The 21,328-nt window shown below is 16.1% G+C and overlaps 5 protein-coding genes across 5 annotated transcripts, besides 36 other annotated features; 2 read left to right on the forward strand and 3 right to left on the reverse strand. All coding sequences in view use genetic code 6, as the record gives it.

Moving 5' to 3' along the window:
• Positions 1-267: 267 nt before the first annotated feature.
• IMG5_137130 (hypothetical protein) lies at positions 268-2,342 on the forward strand (the record flags this gene model as incomplete). Its single annotated transcript, XM_004031786.1, has 5 exons — positions 268-369; positions 418-594; positions 672-826; positions 1,115-1,557; positions 1,650-2,342. 5 exons carry the CDS (start codon positions 268-270, stop codon positions 2,240-2,242), a joined length of 1,470 nt encoding a protein of 489 aa, XP_004031834.1. The 3' UTR covers positions 2,243-2,342.
• Positions 596-650: a microsatellite.
• Positions 606-648: a microsatellite.
• Positions 835-1,060: a microsatellite.
• Positions 875-931: a microsatellite.
• Positions 878-949: a microsatellite.
• Positions 998-1,060: a microsatellite.
• Positions 1,040-1,111: a microsatellite.
• Positions 1,041-1,098: a microsatellite.
• Positions 1,041-1,111: a microsatellite.
• Positions 1,054-1,112: a microsatellite.
• A 6-nt stretch (positions 2,343-2,348) lies between the features above and the next one.
• Positions 2,349-2,392: a microsatellite.
• Positions 2,393-3,143: 751 nt separating this feature from the next.
• Positions 3,144-3,207: a microsatellite.
• Positions 3,208-3,293: 86 nt separating this feature from the next.
• Positions 3,294-3,338: a microsatellite.
• Positions 3,299-3,327: a microsatellite.
• Positions 3,335-3,393: a microsatellite.
• Positions 3,336-3,385: a microsatellite.
• An 11-nt stretch (positions 3,394-3,404) lies between the features above and the next one.
• On the reverse strand, positions 3,405-4,856 carry IMG5_137140 (hypothetical protein; the record flags this gene model as incomplete). The annotated part of the gene is made up of 1 exon (XM_004031787.1): positions 3,405-4,856. One exon carries the CDS (start codon positions 4,854-4,856, stop codon positions 3,405-3,407), a length of 1,452 nt encoding a protein of 483 aa, XP_004031835.1.
• Positions 4,857-7,243: 2,387 nt separating this feature from the next.
• Positions 7,244-7,281: a microsatellite.
• A 92-nt stretch (positions 7,282-7,373) lies between these two features.
• Positions 7,374-7,468: a microsatellite.
• A 1,763-nt stretch (positions 7,469-9,231) lies between these two features.
• Positions 9,232-9,269: a microsatellite.
• Positions 9,270-9,674: 405 nt separating this feature from the next.
• Positions 9,675-9,712: a microsatellite.
• A 1,127-nt stretch (positions 9,713-10,839) lies between these two features.
• Positions 10,840-10,977: a microsatellite.
• Positions 10,978-11,521: 544 nt separating this feature from the next.
• Positions 11,522-11,582: a microsatellite.
• Positions 11,583-12,416: 834 nt separating this feature from the next.
• Positions 12,417-12,465: a microsatellite.
• An 893-nt stretch (positions 12,466-13,358) lies between these two features.
• Positions 13,359-13,409: a microsatellite.
• Positions 13,363-13,415: a microsatellite.
• A 43-nt stretch (positions 13,416-13,458) lies between these two features.
• IMG5_137150 (protein kinase domain protein) lies at positions 13,459-13,896 on the forward strand (the record flags this gene model as incomplete). The annotated part of the gene is made up of 1 exon (XM_004031788.1): positions 13,459-13,896. One exon carries the CDS (start codon positions 13,459-13,461, stop codon positions 13,894-13,896), a length of 438 nt encoding a protein of 145 aa, XP_004031836.1.
• A 23-nt stretch (positions 13,897-13,919) lies between these two features.
• Positions 13,920-13,969: a microsatellite.
• Positions 13,970-14,088: 119 nt separating this feature from the next.
• Positions 14,089-14,126: a microsatellite.
• Positions 14,127-14,373: 247 nt separating this feature from the next.
• IMG5_137160 (sco1 family protein, putative) lies at positions 14,374-15,476 on the reverse strand (the record flags this gene model as incomplete). Its single annotated transcript, XM_004031789.1, has 2 exons — positions 14,787-15,476; positions 14,374-14,557 (listed from the first exon to the last, which is right to left on the reverse strand). Exons 1-2 carry the CDS (start codon positions 15,374-15,376, stop codon positions 14,374-14,376), a joined length of 774 nt encoding a protein of 257 aa, XP_004031837.1. The 5' UTR covers positions 15,377-15,476.
• Positions 14,592-14,665: a microsatellite.
• Positions 14,658-14,702: a microsatellite.
• Positions 14,708-14,750: a microsatellite.
• Positions 14,711-14,750: a microsatellite.
• Positions 15,477-16,048: 572 nt separating the features above from the next.
• Positions 16,049-16,091: a microsatellite.
• Positions 16,092-17,403: 1,312 nt separating this feature from the next.
• Positions 17,404-17,466: a microsatellite.
• A 10-nt stretch (positions 17,467-17,476) lies between these two features.
• Positions 17,477-17,524: a microsatellite.
• Positions 17,525-19,332: 1,808 nt separating this feature from the next.
• Positions 19,333-19,402: a microsatellite.
• An 85-nt stretch (positions 19,403-19,487) lies between these two features.
• IMG5_137170 (hypothetical protein) lies at positions 19,488-21,018 on the reverse strand (the record flags this gene model as incomplete). Its single annotated transcript, XM_004031790.1, has 7 exons — positions 19,488-19,629; positions 19,684-19,758; positions 19,848-19,966; positions 20,014-20,050; positions 20,434-20,510; positions 20,563-20,676; positions 20,756-21,018. Coding segments are annotated over 7 exons (825 nt in total), but the record flags the coding sequence as incomplete, so codon positions are not given.
• Positions 20,718-20,754: a microsatellite.
• Positions 21,019-21,328: the final 310 nt, after the last annotated feature.

Here is a 21,328-nt window from a genome sequence, read left to right on the forward strand (position 1 = left end):
AATAATATATATGATTTAGATTTTAGTAAAAATAAATTTAATATAATAAATTATATTAATTTAAATAATATCTAGAAAGTTTAAATTGTTTTAAATAACTTGATTACTTTTTTATAATAAATAACATTTTTTTAAATATATAATATATATATATAAAACAAAACAAAAATTAATATTTTAAATAAAAATAAATCTTTAATCAATAAAATTAACAAAAAAATAATTTTTAAAAATATTATAAATTAAAATAAATATAAGAAAAATAAAATGGATAATTTCATAATTGCTATGAGTAGATATAAAAGAAGAAAATATGATCAAGCAATAGAATTATCTGATTAAATGATAGAATTAAATTAAAGAGATTAAGTTATTATAAATATTTAAAAATAACATACATAAATATATTAAAAAAAGGCAGCTTGGATAATAAAATGCAATTGCCTAATTAAAAAAAATTATATAGATGACCTAGAAACAGATGAAGAAGGAATTGGCGATATTTTATTAGATGAAAATACAGTTTCCTAATATGCTAGACCTGGTACATCATTGTAAAGACCAACAACATCAAGTCAAAATGGATTAAATCCAGTAAAAATAAAATATATATAAAAAATAATTATATATATATATAAAAAATATATAAATTTAAATTTTTAAATAAATAGATATAAAGGCCTGTAAGTAAATCAGGAAGACCTATTACTGGTTTTGCAAGACCAGGAACTAATAGATTATAATCATCATCGAATTAGAATAGAATAGAAACAGCACTTTAAGGAAATCGTATAGGTACAACACGTCCGATAACAAGTGGCGGTAGGTATTAACATAAATATAAATATTAAATATATATATAAATGTATATATGAATATATATATAAAAATAAATATATAAAATAATTATATATAAAAATATTTATATAAATAAAAAAAAATATTTATATATACAAATATAAAATAATATATTTAAATATTTTTAAAAAGATATTGTTAAATATATAAATATATAAATATATAAATATATAAATATATAATTATATATATATATATATATTTATTTTATTTATTTATTATATTTTTTTTTATATATTTTTTTTATATATTTTAGATATATGAGATTAGGTACTGCTTGTTTAATAGCTGACAAGGACAATTTTTTATAAATAGATAAATTAGATATGAAAAAAATTGCTAAAAAAGGTATTTTAGCATAAGCTATTTGTAACTATCTTCTTTATGTCGAAAATAACCCAAAAAAAGCTCTCTAACTTGCCTCGGAATGTACACAATTATCTTAATTTAAAGACTGGTGGTGGAAAGAAAGACTTGCAAAATGTTATTCTTAACTTGGTTTACATCGTGAAGCCGAAAAACAACTACAAAGTTCCTTAAAAGATTAAGATATAATTAAAACTCACCTCCAATTGGCCAAAGTATATATTAGATTAAATCAACCAATAACAGCAATTGAATGTTATAAAAAGGGACTATAAAAACATCCTTAAGAAATATAATTTATACTAGGAATTGCTCGTATATATGATTAATTAGGTGAAAACGAGAAAGCTGTAGATCATTATAAGTTTTTATTTTTTTGTATAAAAAAAATAATCCCAAAAAATATATTTTTATATAAAGATAAGTGCTTAGTTTAGACAGTAGTAATATGGAATCTGTAGCTTAATTAGCCGCAAATTAATTTTATATAGACTAGCCTGAAGTATCAACAAAATTTTATTAAAGACTATTATAATTAGGTATTAATTAAGCTGAATTATGGAATAACTTAGCTTTATGCCTATTTTATGATGGCTAATATGATCTGTTTTATTCATGCTTTGAAAAAGCATTAATGTTAGCAGATGAAAGCAATAAAGCAGATATTTGGTATAATATTTCACATGTATTTATAAATTTAGGGGAAACTGGAATGGCTTATTAATGTCTCAAAATTGCTATTTGCTTTGATCCACATCATCCTGAAGCTTATAATAATCTAGGTATATTAGAAATTAAAAAAGGGAATATTGAAAAAGGAAAATATGAACTATAAGTAGCAATGAAAGAAGGTGAAATGTTAATAGAACCACATTATAATGCGGCTTTATGGGCTTTTAATACAGCAGAGTATTAAGAAGCTTTGAATTTAGTCAATAAAGCGATATGTATATACCCAGATCATGATGATTCAAAGAAATTGAAAAAAAATATAGAAGATTTACTAAAAGTTTTATGATAATACAAAATTATAATAAATAAATATATAAATAATTATATGTTATATGTTTTCATTAATGTCATGTTTTTTTAACTTTTTATTAAAATTTTATTATTATATTATTTTATTAGTTTTTTATATTTTAAATTATTATTTTTTACTAATTTATTAAAAATTTATTAAATTCTAAATGAATAATAATTTATATTTACTAAAAAATAAGTCTTTTTCTCCTTTAAAGTAAATTTTAAAAACACGCAAATACATATTTAAAGAATCTTAAGTTTAATAAAATAAAGTTAATTAATAAATTTATAAATAATCTATATATATATTTATTTTTTTCTAAATTCAATTTTTTTATAAATAAAAGAATGAATCTTTAAAATAATTGTGTAAAAAAAAAACGTAATCTTATTAAAATTCTTTACATAATAGTTTATTGTTATATAAAAGTATTTGTGACAATAATGAAAAAAATAAATTATAAGTAAATATTAGTAAAATTGATATAAATAAATAAAAAAATATAATTTAAAACGACAAATAAAAAAATATAAATATAAATTTTATATAATATTAAACGAATCGTAATTTTTTTTATTTAATATGTATATATATATAAATTTTGATTAGGCAATCGAAATAAATTAATTTCTAATAAATATATAATATTAAAAAATTCTAAATTTGTGAATAATTTAAATTAGAAATAAGCTAATTTTAATACAAACTAAAATGTAATGTAATAAAATAGAATTAGGTTTTCTAATAAGTTAAATCCATTTAAAATAAGAAACGATAGTTTTTAATAAAAATAAAACTTTAAAAATGCTTCAACAAATACTCCAAATTATTAATCACTAAATAAACTTAAATGATTATTTAAAAATAAAAAAAAAATAATTATAATTATAAATAATAATAAATATTATATCTTAAAATTAATTAATAAATTTTATTAAATTTAATAAAAATATTTTTTTTTTATAATAAATTATTAATATTATAACTTAGTTATTTTTTAAATCATTTATTAATAAAAAATTAATATAAATACATATACATGTAGAAAAATAAATAAATAAATAAATAATAAATAATAATAGAAATATATATATATATATATATATATATATATATATATATATTATATAATATTATTTAATTAAAAAATTATTCAATTGATCTAAATAGTATTTTATATTTATCTTTCAATTAAACTCTTATAAACTCCTTATTTTTCAATAAGTTCTTAATGATTTCCCTCTTCAACGATAATTCCATACTACATAACAATAATTTTATTAGAATTTTTTATTGTAGACAATCTATGAGCAATAATAATAATTGTCATACTTTTGTTTTAAACTAATTTATCAATACTTTACTATACTTAGTATTCACTTTCAGCATCCAAAGCACTTGTAGCCTCATCAAAAATTAAAATATTCGGATTTTTAGCCAATGCCCTAGCAATAGCCACTCTTTATTTTTATCCTCCAGAAAGTTTAGTACCTCTTTCTCCCACAAGAGTATCATATCCTTTCGGGAACATATTCTTATTTTATAAAAATTCACTAACCCCTGCCATATCGCAAATTTTATCAATAAAATCTAAACAATATTCATCTATTCCATAGACTATATTATCCAATAGACTGCCCGAAAAAAGTGTTGGTTCTTAACTCACTAAGCCTATTTATTACCTCAACTTTAATCCATTTATTTCTTTGACATTTTCCCCATTTACGAAAATTCCTCCACTACTAACATCATAAAATCTCTCAATTAATTTCACTATAGTACTTTTGCCACTTCCAGAAGCCCCAACAATAGCCACACATTCCCCAGCCTTTATTTTGCTTGAAACTCCATGCAAAATCTCCACATTAGTTTTCGGATAGGAAAATGTAACATCTTTAAGTTCTATTTCTCCACTTACGCATGTGAAATTCTTCCCTGTATTATTTTTAACTATCGGCTCGTAATTTAGCATTTCGAAAATCCTCTCCAATGCTCCCATAGCGCTAACAATACTACTAATTCCATATGATATAGCAGAGGAATTAGTCGCTAGAGAAGTCGAATATAAAATAAAAGAAGCCAAATCTCCAGAAGATAAATCTCCAGTTTATTCAGCCACAATAGAACCTCCATACCATAAAATAATCAAAATGCCAATATTAGAAATAAATGTATTTTAAATTGTAAAAAATAAAGCATTCGCTATTGAGCTTTTCAAACATTCAGCATATTCATCTGAAATAATTTAATTGTATTTTTTAATCTCGAAATTTTCCTAACCGAAAGATTTCACAGTCATAATTCCAGAGAAGACTTCCTCTGTTAATTCACTCTATACAGCAGATATATCACTAACTTTTTTTTCTATTTTTTTACTAAAACTGGAATAAACTTTAGTAACAAAATAATAAGCGGGTACGACAGGCAATATAGCAAGTGAAACCTTCCAACTAATTACAAAAAGCATAATTAAATTACTAAAAATTAAAAAGAAATTTCTTAAAAGCATATTAGTGTTAAATCCAACTGCTGCTTTAGCAGTTGAAATATCTCTACTTAGTCTACTCATGAGTTCTCCAGTTTTATGCTTTTCGAAAAATTCCATATCTTAATTAATGAAATGTGAAAAAACATCTTTTCTTAAATTTAAAAGGATTTTTTAAGAAAGTAAATTAGAACAAATCATTCTTATTAAAATCAAAATACAAGTAATAATAATAATTCCTAAAAATTAAAAACTTAAAGTTTTTACTTAATGTTATGCATCTACTGATGTTACCACATTCAAAAGCCTTCCTATTAAATAAGGAATTAAAGTTTAGGATAAGGTTGATAATATTAATGTCACATACATTGCTATTAGTATTTTTTTTTCTTTTAAACAATAACTATACATTCTTTTATATAAACCCCATTCGAATTTATCGCTTTGTTTTTATTTTTTTATATCTTTTCGAGCATTTTATGAAATTTTTAATTAATCCCGCTCTTCGTATGATATTTTTATTTCTTTCTTTATTTATGTACATCTGTCTATATGTATTATTGACTCCTGATTCATATCTGAAATTCTCGAATCATCTATTGTTGAAGTTGTTGGGCGACCGCTTATTTTCTTTTATTCTTGTTCGAATTCTTTACTCATTAATGATATGGTTATTTCTTTTGATAAATCTTATTTCATATATTTTTTTAGATTTTTTTTGTTTTTTATTTGCTTTTCCTATTATTTTAATATTTCTTTTTTTTTTTTTAAAAAAAAAAAATACAATTAAAAATAGTTTATTTATTAATACTAAAAAAAAATGATTGTATTTTGGAAATAATTGACATTATTCTATATAATAATTAAATATATTTTTAATAACAAATTATTTAATCTGTAAAATTAAGAAAAAAAAAAAAAAATAGATTATTTATTATAATGTAATCTTTACATTTTTATATAATTAAAAATAAAAAAAAACATTATTTATATAAAAATTATATAAGTAAATGAAATCTAATATATCGTTTTTAATTTTATTTGATAAAAAATTTTAATCCAAATAATCTCAAAAATGGAATTAGGCCCGACTTTAATTAATTTTTTAATAAATAATAAAAGAAAATAAAATTTTAGCATGCTGGAATGAAGAACACATAAAATAAATAATATATAGAAAGAAAATTATTATTTAATTTTTAAAAAAATGCATAGGATTAAATTTTTTATTATTATTATTTTTTTACTCTATATAATAATTAATACTTAAATTAGTATTAATTTTTTTTTCATATTTATATTTAAATCAATTTAAAGTTTTAAAATTTAATATTATTTAAATTAATTAATAATTTTATTAATCAATATATTCCTAATCTCTTATTTGAATAATTATTTTTTGGTTAATAGACTCTTTTTTCTTTCTTTTTTTATTACATATTTCATTTAAATTTGAAATGATTTTTAATTATAATTTTTTATATTAAATCCTATTTTATTTACGTAATTATTTACTGATTTGTATATTGATTTTTAATTATAATTCAAAGTCAATATATTGGTTTACTAATGTATATATATTTTTATGATTAAATTTATCAATAAAATAATATGATGGAGAATGATTTTAGTTCAATATTTTTTTTTATATATTAATTTTAAGAATAATTTTATTTTATAAAAAAATATTATTAATAGTAATATCTTATATATTTAATAAACAAAAAAATATATATATATTATATGTCTATGTATATATTAAATATCATATATATTTTATTAATTTAAAAAAATGTTTAAAAAAATAGCTAAAAAAGCAAATTTATAGCATATAGAAGAAGACTAATAAAATAAAGAAGAAGAAGAAGATATAAAGTAAAATTTTATAATTAAAAATATAAAAAGAAATAACTTAAAGCTATTATGATTCTAAAATACTTCCATAAAGCAAATAAATAAAAAAGAAAAAAACAGGACTTGATGTATATTTATAAATAAAAACAAAATAAATTAATTAATTACTTAAAACGAAAATAGTAAAATACTTTAAGCTTTATAAAAGAAAGTGAATTTCAATAAAAAAATGTCAAAAAAGGTTTAGAAGATATAATAGGATTGATTGATAAATAATATTTAAAAGAAACAATGTAAGGAGATTAAGATAAATAAGTTAAAGAGTAATTAATTTGAAAAATAAAATAATATATTTATAAAAAGACCAGTATATAAAAAAATGCTTCTAAATGAACTTTAAAATAAAATAAATAACGATAAATTAGAATAATATGAACAAAAATAAATTATTATTGATATTGAAAAAGATAAAGCATTATAAATATCAGAATTAATAAAAGAAATTGAAAATGTAATTTTATTATTATTATATATTTTATATTAATTTATTTAGAAAGCCGAAAATTAAGAGAGATTTTAATTCAAAATAGCATTAAAGCCGCATTAAGTTATATAATAATAAGGATTTTAAGAATTAAAAATGACATATGAGTAAATATAATAATAAAATATTAATAATTAAAATAAAATATAAGCTAAAAAGCCAAAAATATATACTATATTGAGGATTTAAGAAGAAAACAACTATTTGGTTGCGATATTTATATAAATGAATAAGAAATGTATATATAAATAATAATATTTATATATTTATATATATTTTTATATATATATTTATATTAATATATTATATATAAATATATATATATATATTATATTACTTTCAGAAATTAGCAAAATATGTCTAAAGAAGCTTTATAAGAAAAGCAAGAAAAAGAATTTCGTTAATTCGAAGATAAATTTTTAAAAAGAGGAAGAGGTAATATTTAATATTTTTTATAATAAAAAATAATTAAATATATTACTATATTAATAGCTTTTAGATAAAAAGTTTATTAGGCATCTTAATATAATTAAGTAATAGATAACATGCTATGATTTTTTTAAACATATTATACATTATATATATTTTATATAAGTATTACATAAAAATATATTAATATATTAAACTTTATATTTTTATTACATAAATATTTTTTTCAATAATTTAGTTTATAATTTTTTTTAAATTTCTTGCTAAGTTTTTTTAGTTTATTTAATTGAAAATATAAATTTACTTAAAAATAAAAAAAAAGCTTATATAATAAAATAAATGGATTAATTTAGTTAAGTGAGTTAACATACTCCTTAATCTTTCGATGATATATTGAAAAACATAGAAAAAATGACATAAAATCCTTAAGTAAAAAACAGAAATTAAGAATACATATAAAATATGAATTTAAAAATGTAAGAAATAGCTTAAAAAATATAAATGGTAAAAAAATCTTTTTGTATTTATGGTTTAAATTACAAACTAATAAAAAGAGCTTTTAAATTTTTATTGAAGAAGTAAATAATTTAGATTAATAATTTTAAACAAATATAATAAATCTTTAATAATAAAATATGTAATTCATAAATGATTAAATAGAAAATTTATAGGAATAAATCTTATAAAGGTTAAAAAAAACATTTTTTTTTAAATAAAATATATATATTTTTTTTTTTTAAATAACAAAAAAAAAAGAGAAAAAGTTTGCTAAAAAACTACATTTCATTCTTACGCCATTCATAATATAAATGAAACACTTAAAAGTATGGAAAATTAAGATAATTGAGATAAAAAATAATTTATATTTATATAAAATATGTAGTAAAACTCTCTAATATTAAATATAATAAAAAAATTATAAGAATATAAAATATAGAAAATTTTGATATTTTATAAAGATAATATATATAATATTTATTTATTCAAACATAAATAATTTTTGTTATTATTCTTTAATTTTAATTAAAATATATACAGAATAAATCAAATATTAATTAGTTTTTTAAAAATAATTTATAAATAAATTCGAATATATATCCATTTTATCTAGATTATTTATATTATTTCTAATTATTATTTTTTTATTATAAAAACAATTATATAATGGAATGAATATTTTATTAATTATTATGATTATAATAAAATTATATTAATCCTATTATTTAATATTATTGTCAAAATAAATAGTAAGATATTAATATTATAATATAAAAAAATAATGAGTATAAAATTATAAAAAACATATAAATAATTATTATATAATATTTATATTTATTTATATTTGAATATATTTTTATAATATTTTTAAAGTATAAATATAATATTAAAATATATATTAAAACTATTTTTGTTTTATATATTAATATTAATATATTTATATATTACAATAATTTTTGTTAAATTTTTTGTAATCATTTTTTTATAAATATTAAAATCTATTTTTTTTTCGAATTATTTTTATTAAGATGTTTTATTAAATACTTTGTTATTTTAAATATTCATAAATAAATTAATAGATTTAATTATTTTACTTATTAATATTTTTTTTTACAATATTAATTTAATATCTTTTATTTTTATTTTTTTTAAGTAAATTTTTTATTTTTTTATATATATATATATATATATATATATATATATATATACGTTTATATTTATAAATTAAAGTTTTTGATAATAATTAACTTATATTATATTTATTTTTATGTTTCCTAATTGTCCATTCAAATATATTTTACTCTTTCTTTATTTTTTATTATTATATATTTTTAAATAAATAAAATAAATAACTTCATTATTAGTTTTTTTAAAATATATTAATAAAACATATAATATCTTATTTTTTTTAATATATTAAATATTTAACAGTTTATGATAATAATTAAAAATATATGTGTTATTTTTTTTATTTAATTGTATTTATATATTATTACTTATTTAATATTTATTAAAAAAGATTATTTTTGTTAATAAAAAGAAACACAAAAATTTAAAATTAAAGCCAAAAAAACTTTTAATATTTTTAATAAAACTTAATTTATATAAATATATTTTATTATAACATATTTTTTTTTATTATTAATATTTTAAATTTTTAAATTAGTTTATTTAATAAAAAATTTTAATTTACGTATATTATAATAATTAAATATTTTCTCTATAATATTTGTATTTTTTGTAAACTATATTGTTTAAAAAAATTAAAAATACTTAGGCTCTCAATCATAAACAAAAAAAGATTATACTACAAAAAATACAAAATATTATTAAGAATAATTAAAAAAAATAATAAAAATAAAAATAATATTGCATAATAAATTTTAAATAAAAAAATAAAAAAAACTAAAAAATGATTAATACTGAAATATTTAAACTAACAAAAAACTCAACTCAATAAGATTTAGAATAATGCATAAAATGGATCCGCTATAATTTCGAATAATCAACTTCCCCAAACATTCAAGTAATAATAAAACATCCATAATCCAATATTAACTACCAATAATAGACAACTTTAAAAGCTTTTTTTATGAAAGCCAAAATATAATTAACTAAAATATTGAAAAAAACTAAAAGTAGGCTTCTATATAAATAATGTAACAAACCCTTTAATAAAAAATATAAGATGCAATAGATTAAATATATAAATATATTGAAAAAGGACTTTCTTTTTATAAAGAAAAAACTATACAAATGCCATTGAAAATTATTAGAAATGCCAAACAATATGTGAAGAACAGACTAGTATATTAGAAGATAAAAATAAACTACTCTAAAATGAATCATTTAGTATAAATAATTATTTCTATATAGGATTATGTTTTTTAAATATGAATGAATACGAAAAAGCAGGTGAATATTTAGAAAAAGGAATCATAAATTTATAAGCAAACAAATACGACTAATCTTTATTAGATTAATTAGTCCCTAATATGTCTTTTTATTTATATTCAACACTAGGAGAAATATATTCTAAAAAAAAAGATTATAAAAAGGGTATCAAAAACTGGGAAAAATCATTAGAATTTCTGGAGAACCAAGAATATGGGGAAGGTTTAAAAAATAGAGGACATATTTTAAATAATTTAGGCCTAGCATATTATTGTACATAAAATATTTAATTAGCAATTTAATCATTTTAATAGAGTCTTAAAATATATACAAGTATATTAGGTGAAAATGATATATAAGTTGCAAATAGAATGAATAATGTAAATATATAAAATATATAAGTATATATAAAAATAAAAATAAATATATATATATATATATATTTATTTATTTATATATATAAGAAATATATAGATTTAATATATATATAAATATTTATCTATATATATTTTTATATATATAAAAGTTAGCAGAAGCTTATAGATATAATAAAGAATATATAAAAGCTTTAGATTTGTTTACACAAAGTTTATTAATTAAAAAAAATTTAAATTAATCTAATGAAAATATAAAAAATATTGCTAATACATATCAAAACATTGGTAATACTTATTAATCATTAGAAGATTTTCCAAATGCAATTGATAATTTTTTACAATCTTTAAAATATTACAATGATTTATTATAATTAGATAATAATTAAACTGAAATTTAAGATAATGTCAGTAAATTGCATATCATATTAGGGGATTGTTATAAGGAAAATAAATAATATGACCTTTCAGTCTACTAATTTGAAAGAGGATATGAAATGAAAAAATAATTGCATGGCATCAATAATAAAAGTACTATTAGTTGTGCTAATTAATTAGCTTCATTATATTTTAGAATTAAACAATTTTAAAAAAGTATAGATTTATTTGTAATAGTTTTAGATTTTCAAATATAACAATATGGCGAAAGTTCAATATAAGTAGGACAAACATTAAATAATATAGGGTTTTAAATATATATATAGATATATATATATATATAAATAATTTTTATATATAAATATAATAAATATAAATAAGTTTTTTTTATATTATTAGAACTTCTTTATGTTAATTAAAAAATTATAAAGAAGGAATAGTTAAAATATAGCAATCATATGAAATATTTAAATAATAATAAGATAAAATAGGAGATAAATAATTATTAGAAAGAATGTAAAAAGTACTAAATTCTAATATTAATAAATATTAATAATTACTTGAAAAGAACGATAAATAAGAAGTGGAAGAAATATAATGAGTTTTTTTTTTATTTAATAAAAAAATTCTTAAAATAAATTAAAAAAAATTATAAAATATATATAATATATAATTCTTTTATTCAAAAATTGTTTTGTAAAAAAACTATATCTATTTTCATTTAATTTTTTTTTCATTATTTTAATTTAATTTAATTTAATTTTATATTTATAATAATTACTTTCAATAAACTATATTTTGATTAAAAAAATACAAATAATTAACACATTTATAATAAAAATAAATAAAAAACCTTAAAAATCAAAAAAACTAAATTAATATAAAAAAGAACATATATAAAATAAAAAATGGGAGCAGAATTATAAAAAGAATAATAACCATTTTAAATAGATGACGAATATACACGAAAATACGAATATATGTTATAAAATTATTTTCAAATAGATACCAAAAATGATATTTTAGTAGGAAATTATGATTTATTTTTATCAAAATACAATAAAAACACAAGCATAATCCAAATATATCAAATATTTAATTCCGAATATGAACTTTAAGCTCAATATCAACTAAAATAGCTAAGATTAATAAAAACACATCCATATATTATATAATTACATAGTAAAAAATAAAATAAAATTAAATAATTATAATATATATATATATATATATATTTATATTTATATTTTTATATATAAAGTATTTAAAAAAGTAATTGAAGATTCAATTTGTAGTAAATAATTTAAAATATATTCACTTCTTGATAATTGTTCATTAACTTTATAACATAAGTACGTAAATATGATATAGATAAATTAAAGATTTTCTGAAATATAGTTATTTTAAATACTGGAATAAATAACTTTTGCATTATCTTTTATATATTCTAATAATTGCACTCATCAATATTTGCGTTTAGATACTATTTTTATTATTTATTGTCCTTAATAAAACACTTTTTTATATAAAATTGCTGAAAATTCTTTTATTTCTTCCACTTTTTTTTCTAATTATTCCGATTGTTTAAATTAAAATAGTTAAGGACGTTACTTATCACCCGAAAGCATGTAATGTTTATAAAAAAATTATTTAAAAGTACTGAAAACGGTATCAAATCCGATGTTTTTACACTAGGAATGATATTATTATAACTGTCAACTTTTACCTAATTAGAATATATATATGACTTTAAATAAAACGTAATAAACACATATTTATTAGAAGAAAAAATATACACTTTATAACGAATTTATACATAGGAATATACGTAAATAATAAGTGAAATGCTCTAAATAAACCCTATAAATCGCATAGATATATATTAATTAGAATAAAAATTATTATAGAGGTAAAATTTACCAATAGTTAAAAATATAAACTAATAATAAAATTAATAATTATAAATAATGAATATGCTGTAATAAATGCTATAACAATAATAATAATAGGAAAAAAATATTGTATTTTCTTCTAATAATAAAAGTGATATAATATAATAAGCAAATGTATTCAGTTGTTCACCTCATAAAAAATACTTTCAGAAGGTTGTTCTCCTTTAAAAGGTGCTAATGTATTTGATAAATTTTCTTCATAATAATAATATTAATAATAATAATAATAATATTAATAATATTAATAATAGTTAATTAAATAATTTAAATATAATGACGGTTCTATTTATGAAGGAGAAATGTTCTAAGAATACAGAAACGGTTATGGAAATTTAACTTTTTCAAATGGAGGAGTATACAAAGGTTTTTGGAAAATAAACAAAATGCACGGAAAAGGTACCCTATATTACCCTAATGGGCAAAAAGCATATGAAGGATATTGGTATGAGGACTAGTTTAATGAATATGGTCATTTATTTAACAATAAATTTAAAATTTTTAATACAAAATTCGACTATAAAGATTTTTCTTAAATTAAAAATTAATGGATTAAATATGAAGGTGAATTTAATTTTGATAAAAAACAAGGTTTTGGAACTATTTTTTTAGCAAATGGGGAAAAATATATAGGAAATTTTAAATAGGATAAAATACATGGATATGGCATGTTTTATGACATTAATGGATAATGTATAAGTGGATATTGGGAAAATAATTTATTATTAAAAAAAATGTGAATAATTATTTTTTGTTAATATGTTATATTTTATATATTTATATATATATTTATAATTTATATAAATTATTTATTTGCTTTGCTATACTTATCTTTAAAAAAAAAAATTTTTAATTTATATAAATAATTAATTATTAAATTTTTAATAATATTAATTCATTTTCATCAATTTTATAATATTTAAAAATTTACAATATTATAAATTTATATTTATATATATAAATAATATTTTAAAGTTTTTTTGTAAAAACATTTGTATAATATATGTAAACTTTATTAAAATTAATTTTTTTAAAAAAATGAATATTTTATAATATAAGACAATTCTAAGAAAAATATTTAAAATAAATAATTATGTTTAATAATAAAAATTTTTATATTTAATTCAAAAATAAATATAAAAACATTCATATAAAATTTATACAAATAACAATTACTAAATAATCAAAACAAATAAATATTTAGTAAAAAAAAAAAATCATTAATTAATTTTACTAATTTCATTTTCTAAAATTTTATCAATAATAATTCGTGATAATTAATTTTCATTTAAATTTGGACCTAAGTGTATTAAATATTAACCTTCATCATCCATTAAATATGAAATAACAGTATGATCAATAGTATAATTATATTAAAGTTAACCTAATTTATCTTTACCTCTATTAAAAAATAAAAAATAAAAAAAATGAATAAAAAAATATAATTGTAAATATAAGTATTATATATATATAAATATTTAAATAGATATAAAAATATAATTATATATATTTTTATATTTATATATATACATTTTTTCATTTTATAAAAAAAATATATATAAATATTAATATATAAATATTTAATATATTAATACATTTTTTATTTATATATTTTTTTTAATAAAAATACCTATTATCTTCAGCAAGTTCATATTCAATTTTAGTGGAATATATTCTAAATTTTTTCATTATGTCTTTTAGTTTTTAATCATTATTACTACTACCAGTAACCCCAATAATATTTTTATCAAATAAATTACAGAACTTTTTAATATCACTCATAGTATCTCTATCTGGATCTACACTTACAAATATGCTTTTCAATTTTATTAATCTACCTTCTGGTGTATCTTAAACCTTCCTTATGCTTTATGATATTTTCTACAAAGCATTTGGACATATATCTGGGCACTTACAAAATCCGAAATAAATAATATAATAATATCCTTTTAAATCATCACTTCCAAATTATTTTCCTTCAGTATTATATAATTACCATTCTCCTCCCACTATCTATTTTTATTATAAAATCTTTTATTTTTATTCCTCCGTAGTACCTTTTTTCGATTATAACTAAGGCAATAATTCCAAAGATAAGTATCCTAAAATTATACCCAAACTCCCTATTAATAATAATTTTGTAGTTGTTGAACCTTTTCTTTCGAATGATCCATCGTCTCCGTCTAAATCTTCCGTTTTTTATTCTTATTCGGTAAACATACTTTCTATTTTGGCTAATTTTTCATCTTTTGATAAATTTTAAAAATCTTTTAAATCTTAATGAGTTTATTTTTCGAATTCTTTATTTAAAGAATCATGTCTATCTTCGTTTAACTTTTTTGAAAAATTATTTATTGGTATATTTGTTAATTATTTGAATTTTGTTTATATTGCTATTTATTTTATTTAATTAAATATTGTTTTATTTCTTAATAATAACATTTTTGTTGATTATTTAAAAATTCGCACCTTTGTATGGAATATGTAAATTAAAATAAAAGATATTTTAAAATAAAATAAATAATAATTAGTATATAAATTTATATTATGTAAACTTAAATAATCTTTAATTTTATAATATTAATTATAATATATATGCTATTATATATTCATTATAATTATATAAAAGCTCTTTTATTTCAAAATTATATTATATTTTATTTAAAAATTAGTTAAATGCATTTTATAAAACACTCTATTATTTTTAAAATAAATGCAAATATATTATAATAATCTAAAATTCATTTATTCCTAAACATTGGAAATATTTAACAAATTAATATAATAAAATGATACTAATCTATATATTAATACATAAAATTTTAAAAACAATATATTTAAAAACTTATAAAATCTTCTTTAATATATTAATAGAAGTAAATTTCAAAATTGAACTTATAAAAAACTATAAATAACTTCGATTAAAAACTAAAATCCTATTTTTAATAAATATACATGATAATACACGAGATCTAGATAATAAATTCCAAGAGTGTATAAAAAAGGTAATAAAAACATAATTTTAGTATTTTATATATTCCAATAAAAGTGGTCAAATCTTAATATTTAATAAAGTGTTCCATTTATTAGAAAAAAATTAAAATTTCCAAAAAGCTCAAAAACATAAAATATATTAAATTATTAAAAAATAAATATGCAAATAAAAATTATTTATAAACAAGTATTATAAATAAAACTTAGAATTTCTATTAAATTATACAAACAAACAAAAAACTGAATAAAAGTTACAGATCATATAAAAAGCTTATTAATATAAAAAAATTAAATTCAAAATATAATCATATTTATGTTTTAGTAGAACTTAAGATATTTATTTGAAAGTTAAAAAAAAGAAAAATAAGCATTATTAATAAATCCTTAATTAAATTTATGGCCTAAAGGATTAAAAAAATCTGAATATATTGTAATCTATAACATATTTAGTTTTCATATTAATTATTTATTCAAAAAATATACTTTTCGATTAACTTTTAAGAATAATATATGAATTAATCAAAAGATAAAATTTAAAAACTTTTATAATATTGACAATTGACCCTTGATTAATATAAAATTAATTGTGTATTAAAATATGATTTTCATATTGTTTGATATCCTTGTATTTTATATTTTACGAAAAAAAAAGAAAAAAAAAGCTAATTTAATAATGACATAATTAAATTGATTTTCTTAAAAATTTCAAATCAATAACTATAAAATTGAAAAGGATAATTTAGATAATAATTACTTAATTTTAAAAAGGCTTTTTTAAATTTAAGATTTAATGGTTTTAATTATGAATGAAATTTTTAAAGAAAAATTATATTTAAGATTATAAGAAGAAACATAAAGTAATTTTATTTCAATAATAAAATTTTAATTATTAATTAAAAAAGAAGAATTTAGTTATCAGTCTATTTAAAAAAAAACTATTAATTTTTAAAAGAATCATTTTATTGAAAAATAAATTTTTATTTATACATTTTTTTTATAATAAGATATAAACTATATAAATATATTTAATTTATATAATTATATATTATAAAGTATAAATAATAAATTATATTTAATTATTAATATAGAAATTTTTTATTAATATTAAATATTATAAAAATATATATATTTTTTTTATTAAAAACATTAACTTAAGTTATTTATAATAAAAGTATATACAAGAAATTATAAAATGTTAAAATTAAATATATATGTAAAAATTATATATTTAAATACTAAATAAAGTTTATTTATTATTTTAATTTTCTTAGTTTAATATATTTTTATTTGTAGTATTTTTTTATTTTATTATTTTTAAAAAACTAATTATATAAAATTTAATTTATATTTTTATATTTTATTTATTTTATATTTAATTAAAAATGGATAATTAAAATTAATTAATATTTTAGATAATTAATGAAAATTTTAACTATGAATAAGTTTAAATATGTTAAATAATTTAAAAGTATAATTAGATAATATTGGAATAAATAATATAAAATCTTTAATAGCATATAAACCTTAAAACAATAAAATAAAATATTAGTATTTTATTATTCAAAGGAATTATTTAAAAAAATTAGATAAATAATGAATATTTTTATTCATTAAATAATTATGAAATTTTAAATATAATAAGATATCCATAATTTATATAACATATTAATTAATTATATGGCAATATATCTGGTTAAATAATAGAATATATTATTTAATAATATACTGGAAACATATAAGAATGCATTTAATATCTTTAAAAATATTATAATATATAAAATAAATAAAAAAGTAAAAAAATAATCAGAATTTGTATTTATATATTTTAATAAATAAGTTCTTTAGTCATTTTTTTAACTATTATAAAATAATTATTTTTAATAAATAGAAATTAATTAAAATGATATAGATGAATTAACTACTACTACTTCAAATATGAAATAAAAATGTATAAAAATGTGTTTATTAAAAAATAAAATATATATTAATAAATATTTTTTTATTATATATTAGATTTGAATATATAATATTTTAATACAATCAAAAATATAAAATAATAATAAATTATGCACATAAATGATGATTTTTTATCAGATTATAACATATGTAACTATAAAAATATATAAATATTATATATATATATATATTAATAATTAAAATAGATGATGAAGATAATTAAAATGAATAGAATAAATAAGAAGTATTAATAAATGATATTGAGAATAAATATTATAGGATAAATTCTAAATAATTCATATAATATTTTTGTATAGAATAAATAATAAATATATTGAATGCTAACATATGTTTTTAAGAAAAATAATTAATTAAACTTTTATTAAACTAAAGCTAAAAATAATTTTCTATTTAAGAAATTTTAAAACTATTACCAGATTATGTTAATAAATAAATATTTGAATAAATTATATCAGAAAATTAATTAAGATATATAAAATCAAAAGAAATTGATAATAAATAGCTATATAGTGTTAATTTAAATAAAATTATTTAGAAAATACAATATTATTATATTTTTAAATTAATTGAAAGAACATAAGGATAAAATATAACAAGAATTTTACGTATTTTAAAAAAATGTAAATTCTTAGAAATAAAAAAAGTAATTTTTATATCTATATTTTAATTATTTATTTTTTAAACAAAAATTATATAAAGATTGCCGAATTATCAGTTCTTTCTATTAGCGAAGTATAAAAGTTTGTAGATTAATTATAATAATAAGGATTTATAACTTAACAGGAATTATATTTAAATGGCTAAAATACAATTTATTGTATATTAAATTAAAATAAATAAATATTGAATAACTAAGCAATATAATCATACTATAATGTAAAAAAAAAAGATATTGTATTTTTAATATTAATATATTCTTGTTTTTTTTATTTTTTTTAAAAAAAAAATATTAATAAAAAATTTAGTGTATTCAAAGTTTAAAATAAGAATAAAACATTTTACTTAAAAAACATGAAAATTTCTAAATTTCAAATAAAAAAGAACAAGATAATAACTTGAAAAACATAATAAATCTCTAAATTGCAATATAAGAAGTTGATTTAGCATTATTATTTTTTACAGAGTTTAATTAAATTTGAAAAAAATAAAAATATAATAAAAAATAGATATATTTAATCAAATAAAAAATTTAATAATTAAAATGCATATATATATATATATATATATATATATATATACATAATAAAATATATTTAAATTTATTATAATATATATGCTTCTTTTTATTTTTGAATATTTATAATTAATTTGATAAACATAAAATTATAATAAAAATATATGATTTATAATGTTAATATTTTCAATGTAAACCAAAACCTTCAGCATTTTCTAATGCTTAAAGTAATTTTTTTTTAAGTTATTCTTTTGAAGTATACATAGGAATTTATAAATAATTAAAACATGTATGAGCAGAAGGTAATTATTCATCGCCACCTCCATTTCTAAAGTATAAACATATATATATATATATATATCGATATTTTATAAAAAAATACCTTATAACAGTAAATTAAAGTGATCCTAAACCAGTTATAGGAGATCTTTCACTTCCAGTGCAGAAAAGTAAAAATCTTTTTTTTATTCTATATCAAATTCATTAAGAGTTTCCCATAACCATCTTTATTTATGTATTTATTTATGTAATTATATTAAATATTACTTAACTTAATCAGAATTTTCATCATAACCATCTTTATATGAAGTCTTTTCTTTTAACTCATTTAAATTAAGTTCTTCAAGTCCAACAAGGACTTGTGTAAGTTCAGAACTAGAAAACATCTTTATATATATATTTATATTATATATTTTATTAATAAAAAAAATACTTTAATTAATTCTCCATTTAAAACTTTATAAAATCCTCTTTTGAAGTTATTAAATTATTTTTCTATAGATTTATTTAAATACCAATCTACATATAAATCAATAAATTATTATTTATTTTCTTAAGTTACAGATATATTATCTCCATTTTCCTTTATTTTTTATTTTTATTTAATATATACAATAAAAATTTACAATCAAATCATATTTTATAGTCTCATATACAGTTTATTCAATTTAAAAAGTAAGTTAAAGATCAGTCTATAAATCTCCTTAATAGCTTAAAATATGCTTAAATCCTTTAGTAAGTAGAAGGATCAAATTCTGCAATATCTTCAATAGTAACAGGTTCATCAATTAGTTTTATATAAATAACTCTTGGGAATTTCGCATCCATTTAAATTTAATTGTATATAGCTAACCCCATCAAACTACCAATTAATTCATATAAAATAGGCATATCATATGAATGTCCATTAAACCATAAAAACCTATCATCCTATTAATTTTTTGTTAATTATAATTATTAAATACTTTTTAAAAAGAAATACGTTTTTTGGTAAAAACATTCCAAAATCAGGATTTAATAGTTTTTTTATCATAATTTAATAATATTCTTTTCTTAAACCACCCTCATCTATTCCTTATTCGCCTTTAAATTTAACCTATTTCAATAATAATTATTATATAAATAAAATAAATTTTTTATAATATATATATATATATATATATATATATTTATACTTTAAAAGGTAATCTAAAATTTAAATTAGGTCTTGAAATTTATTCCATAGTATCTTCTAATACAGTATCCCTCCCGACTTCAAAAATAAGAAAAAGCTAAGATGTTGATAATAAGAATTACCCTTAATCAAAAAAGTCTCTAATCCTACTCTCATGTGCTTATTTTTTTTAAAACTTTGAATCTACTTCTAACAAAGTATATTTATATTTCACATCAGTACAAAAGGGATAATTCATATAAGAAAAAAGCCTTTTATTAGGATCTTTATTTTTTTTTGATTAAATCCAGAATATATAATCTTCGTATATGTTATTATTATTATTCAATATAAAATCGTTTTAAAATAATTAAGGATTAACTCTTTATTTTATTACATTAGATGTATATAATATTTTTAATAAATTCATAAATATTTCTAAACTATTGTATTGAATATCTTCTGTTATTTCTTCGTCATATTAAATTATACTTATTTATGTTTATAATTATCCTACCCATTTTTCAAATTAATTACATGGAACTTCTTTTAACCAATTTCCCTTTAAAAAAAAAAAAAATTCTATTTTATTTAT

The sequence above is a fragment of the Ichthyophthirius multifiliis genome (genome assembly GCF_000220395.1).
Source record: "Ichthyophthirius multifiliis unplaced genomic scaffold scaff_1120509251066, whole genome shotgun sequence".
NCBI classification, from domain to species: Eukaryota; Ciliophora; class Oligohymenophorea; order Hymenostomatida; genus Ichthyophthirius; species Ichthyophthirius multifiliis.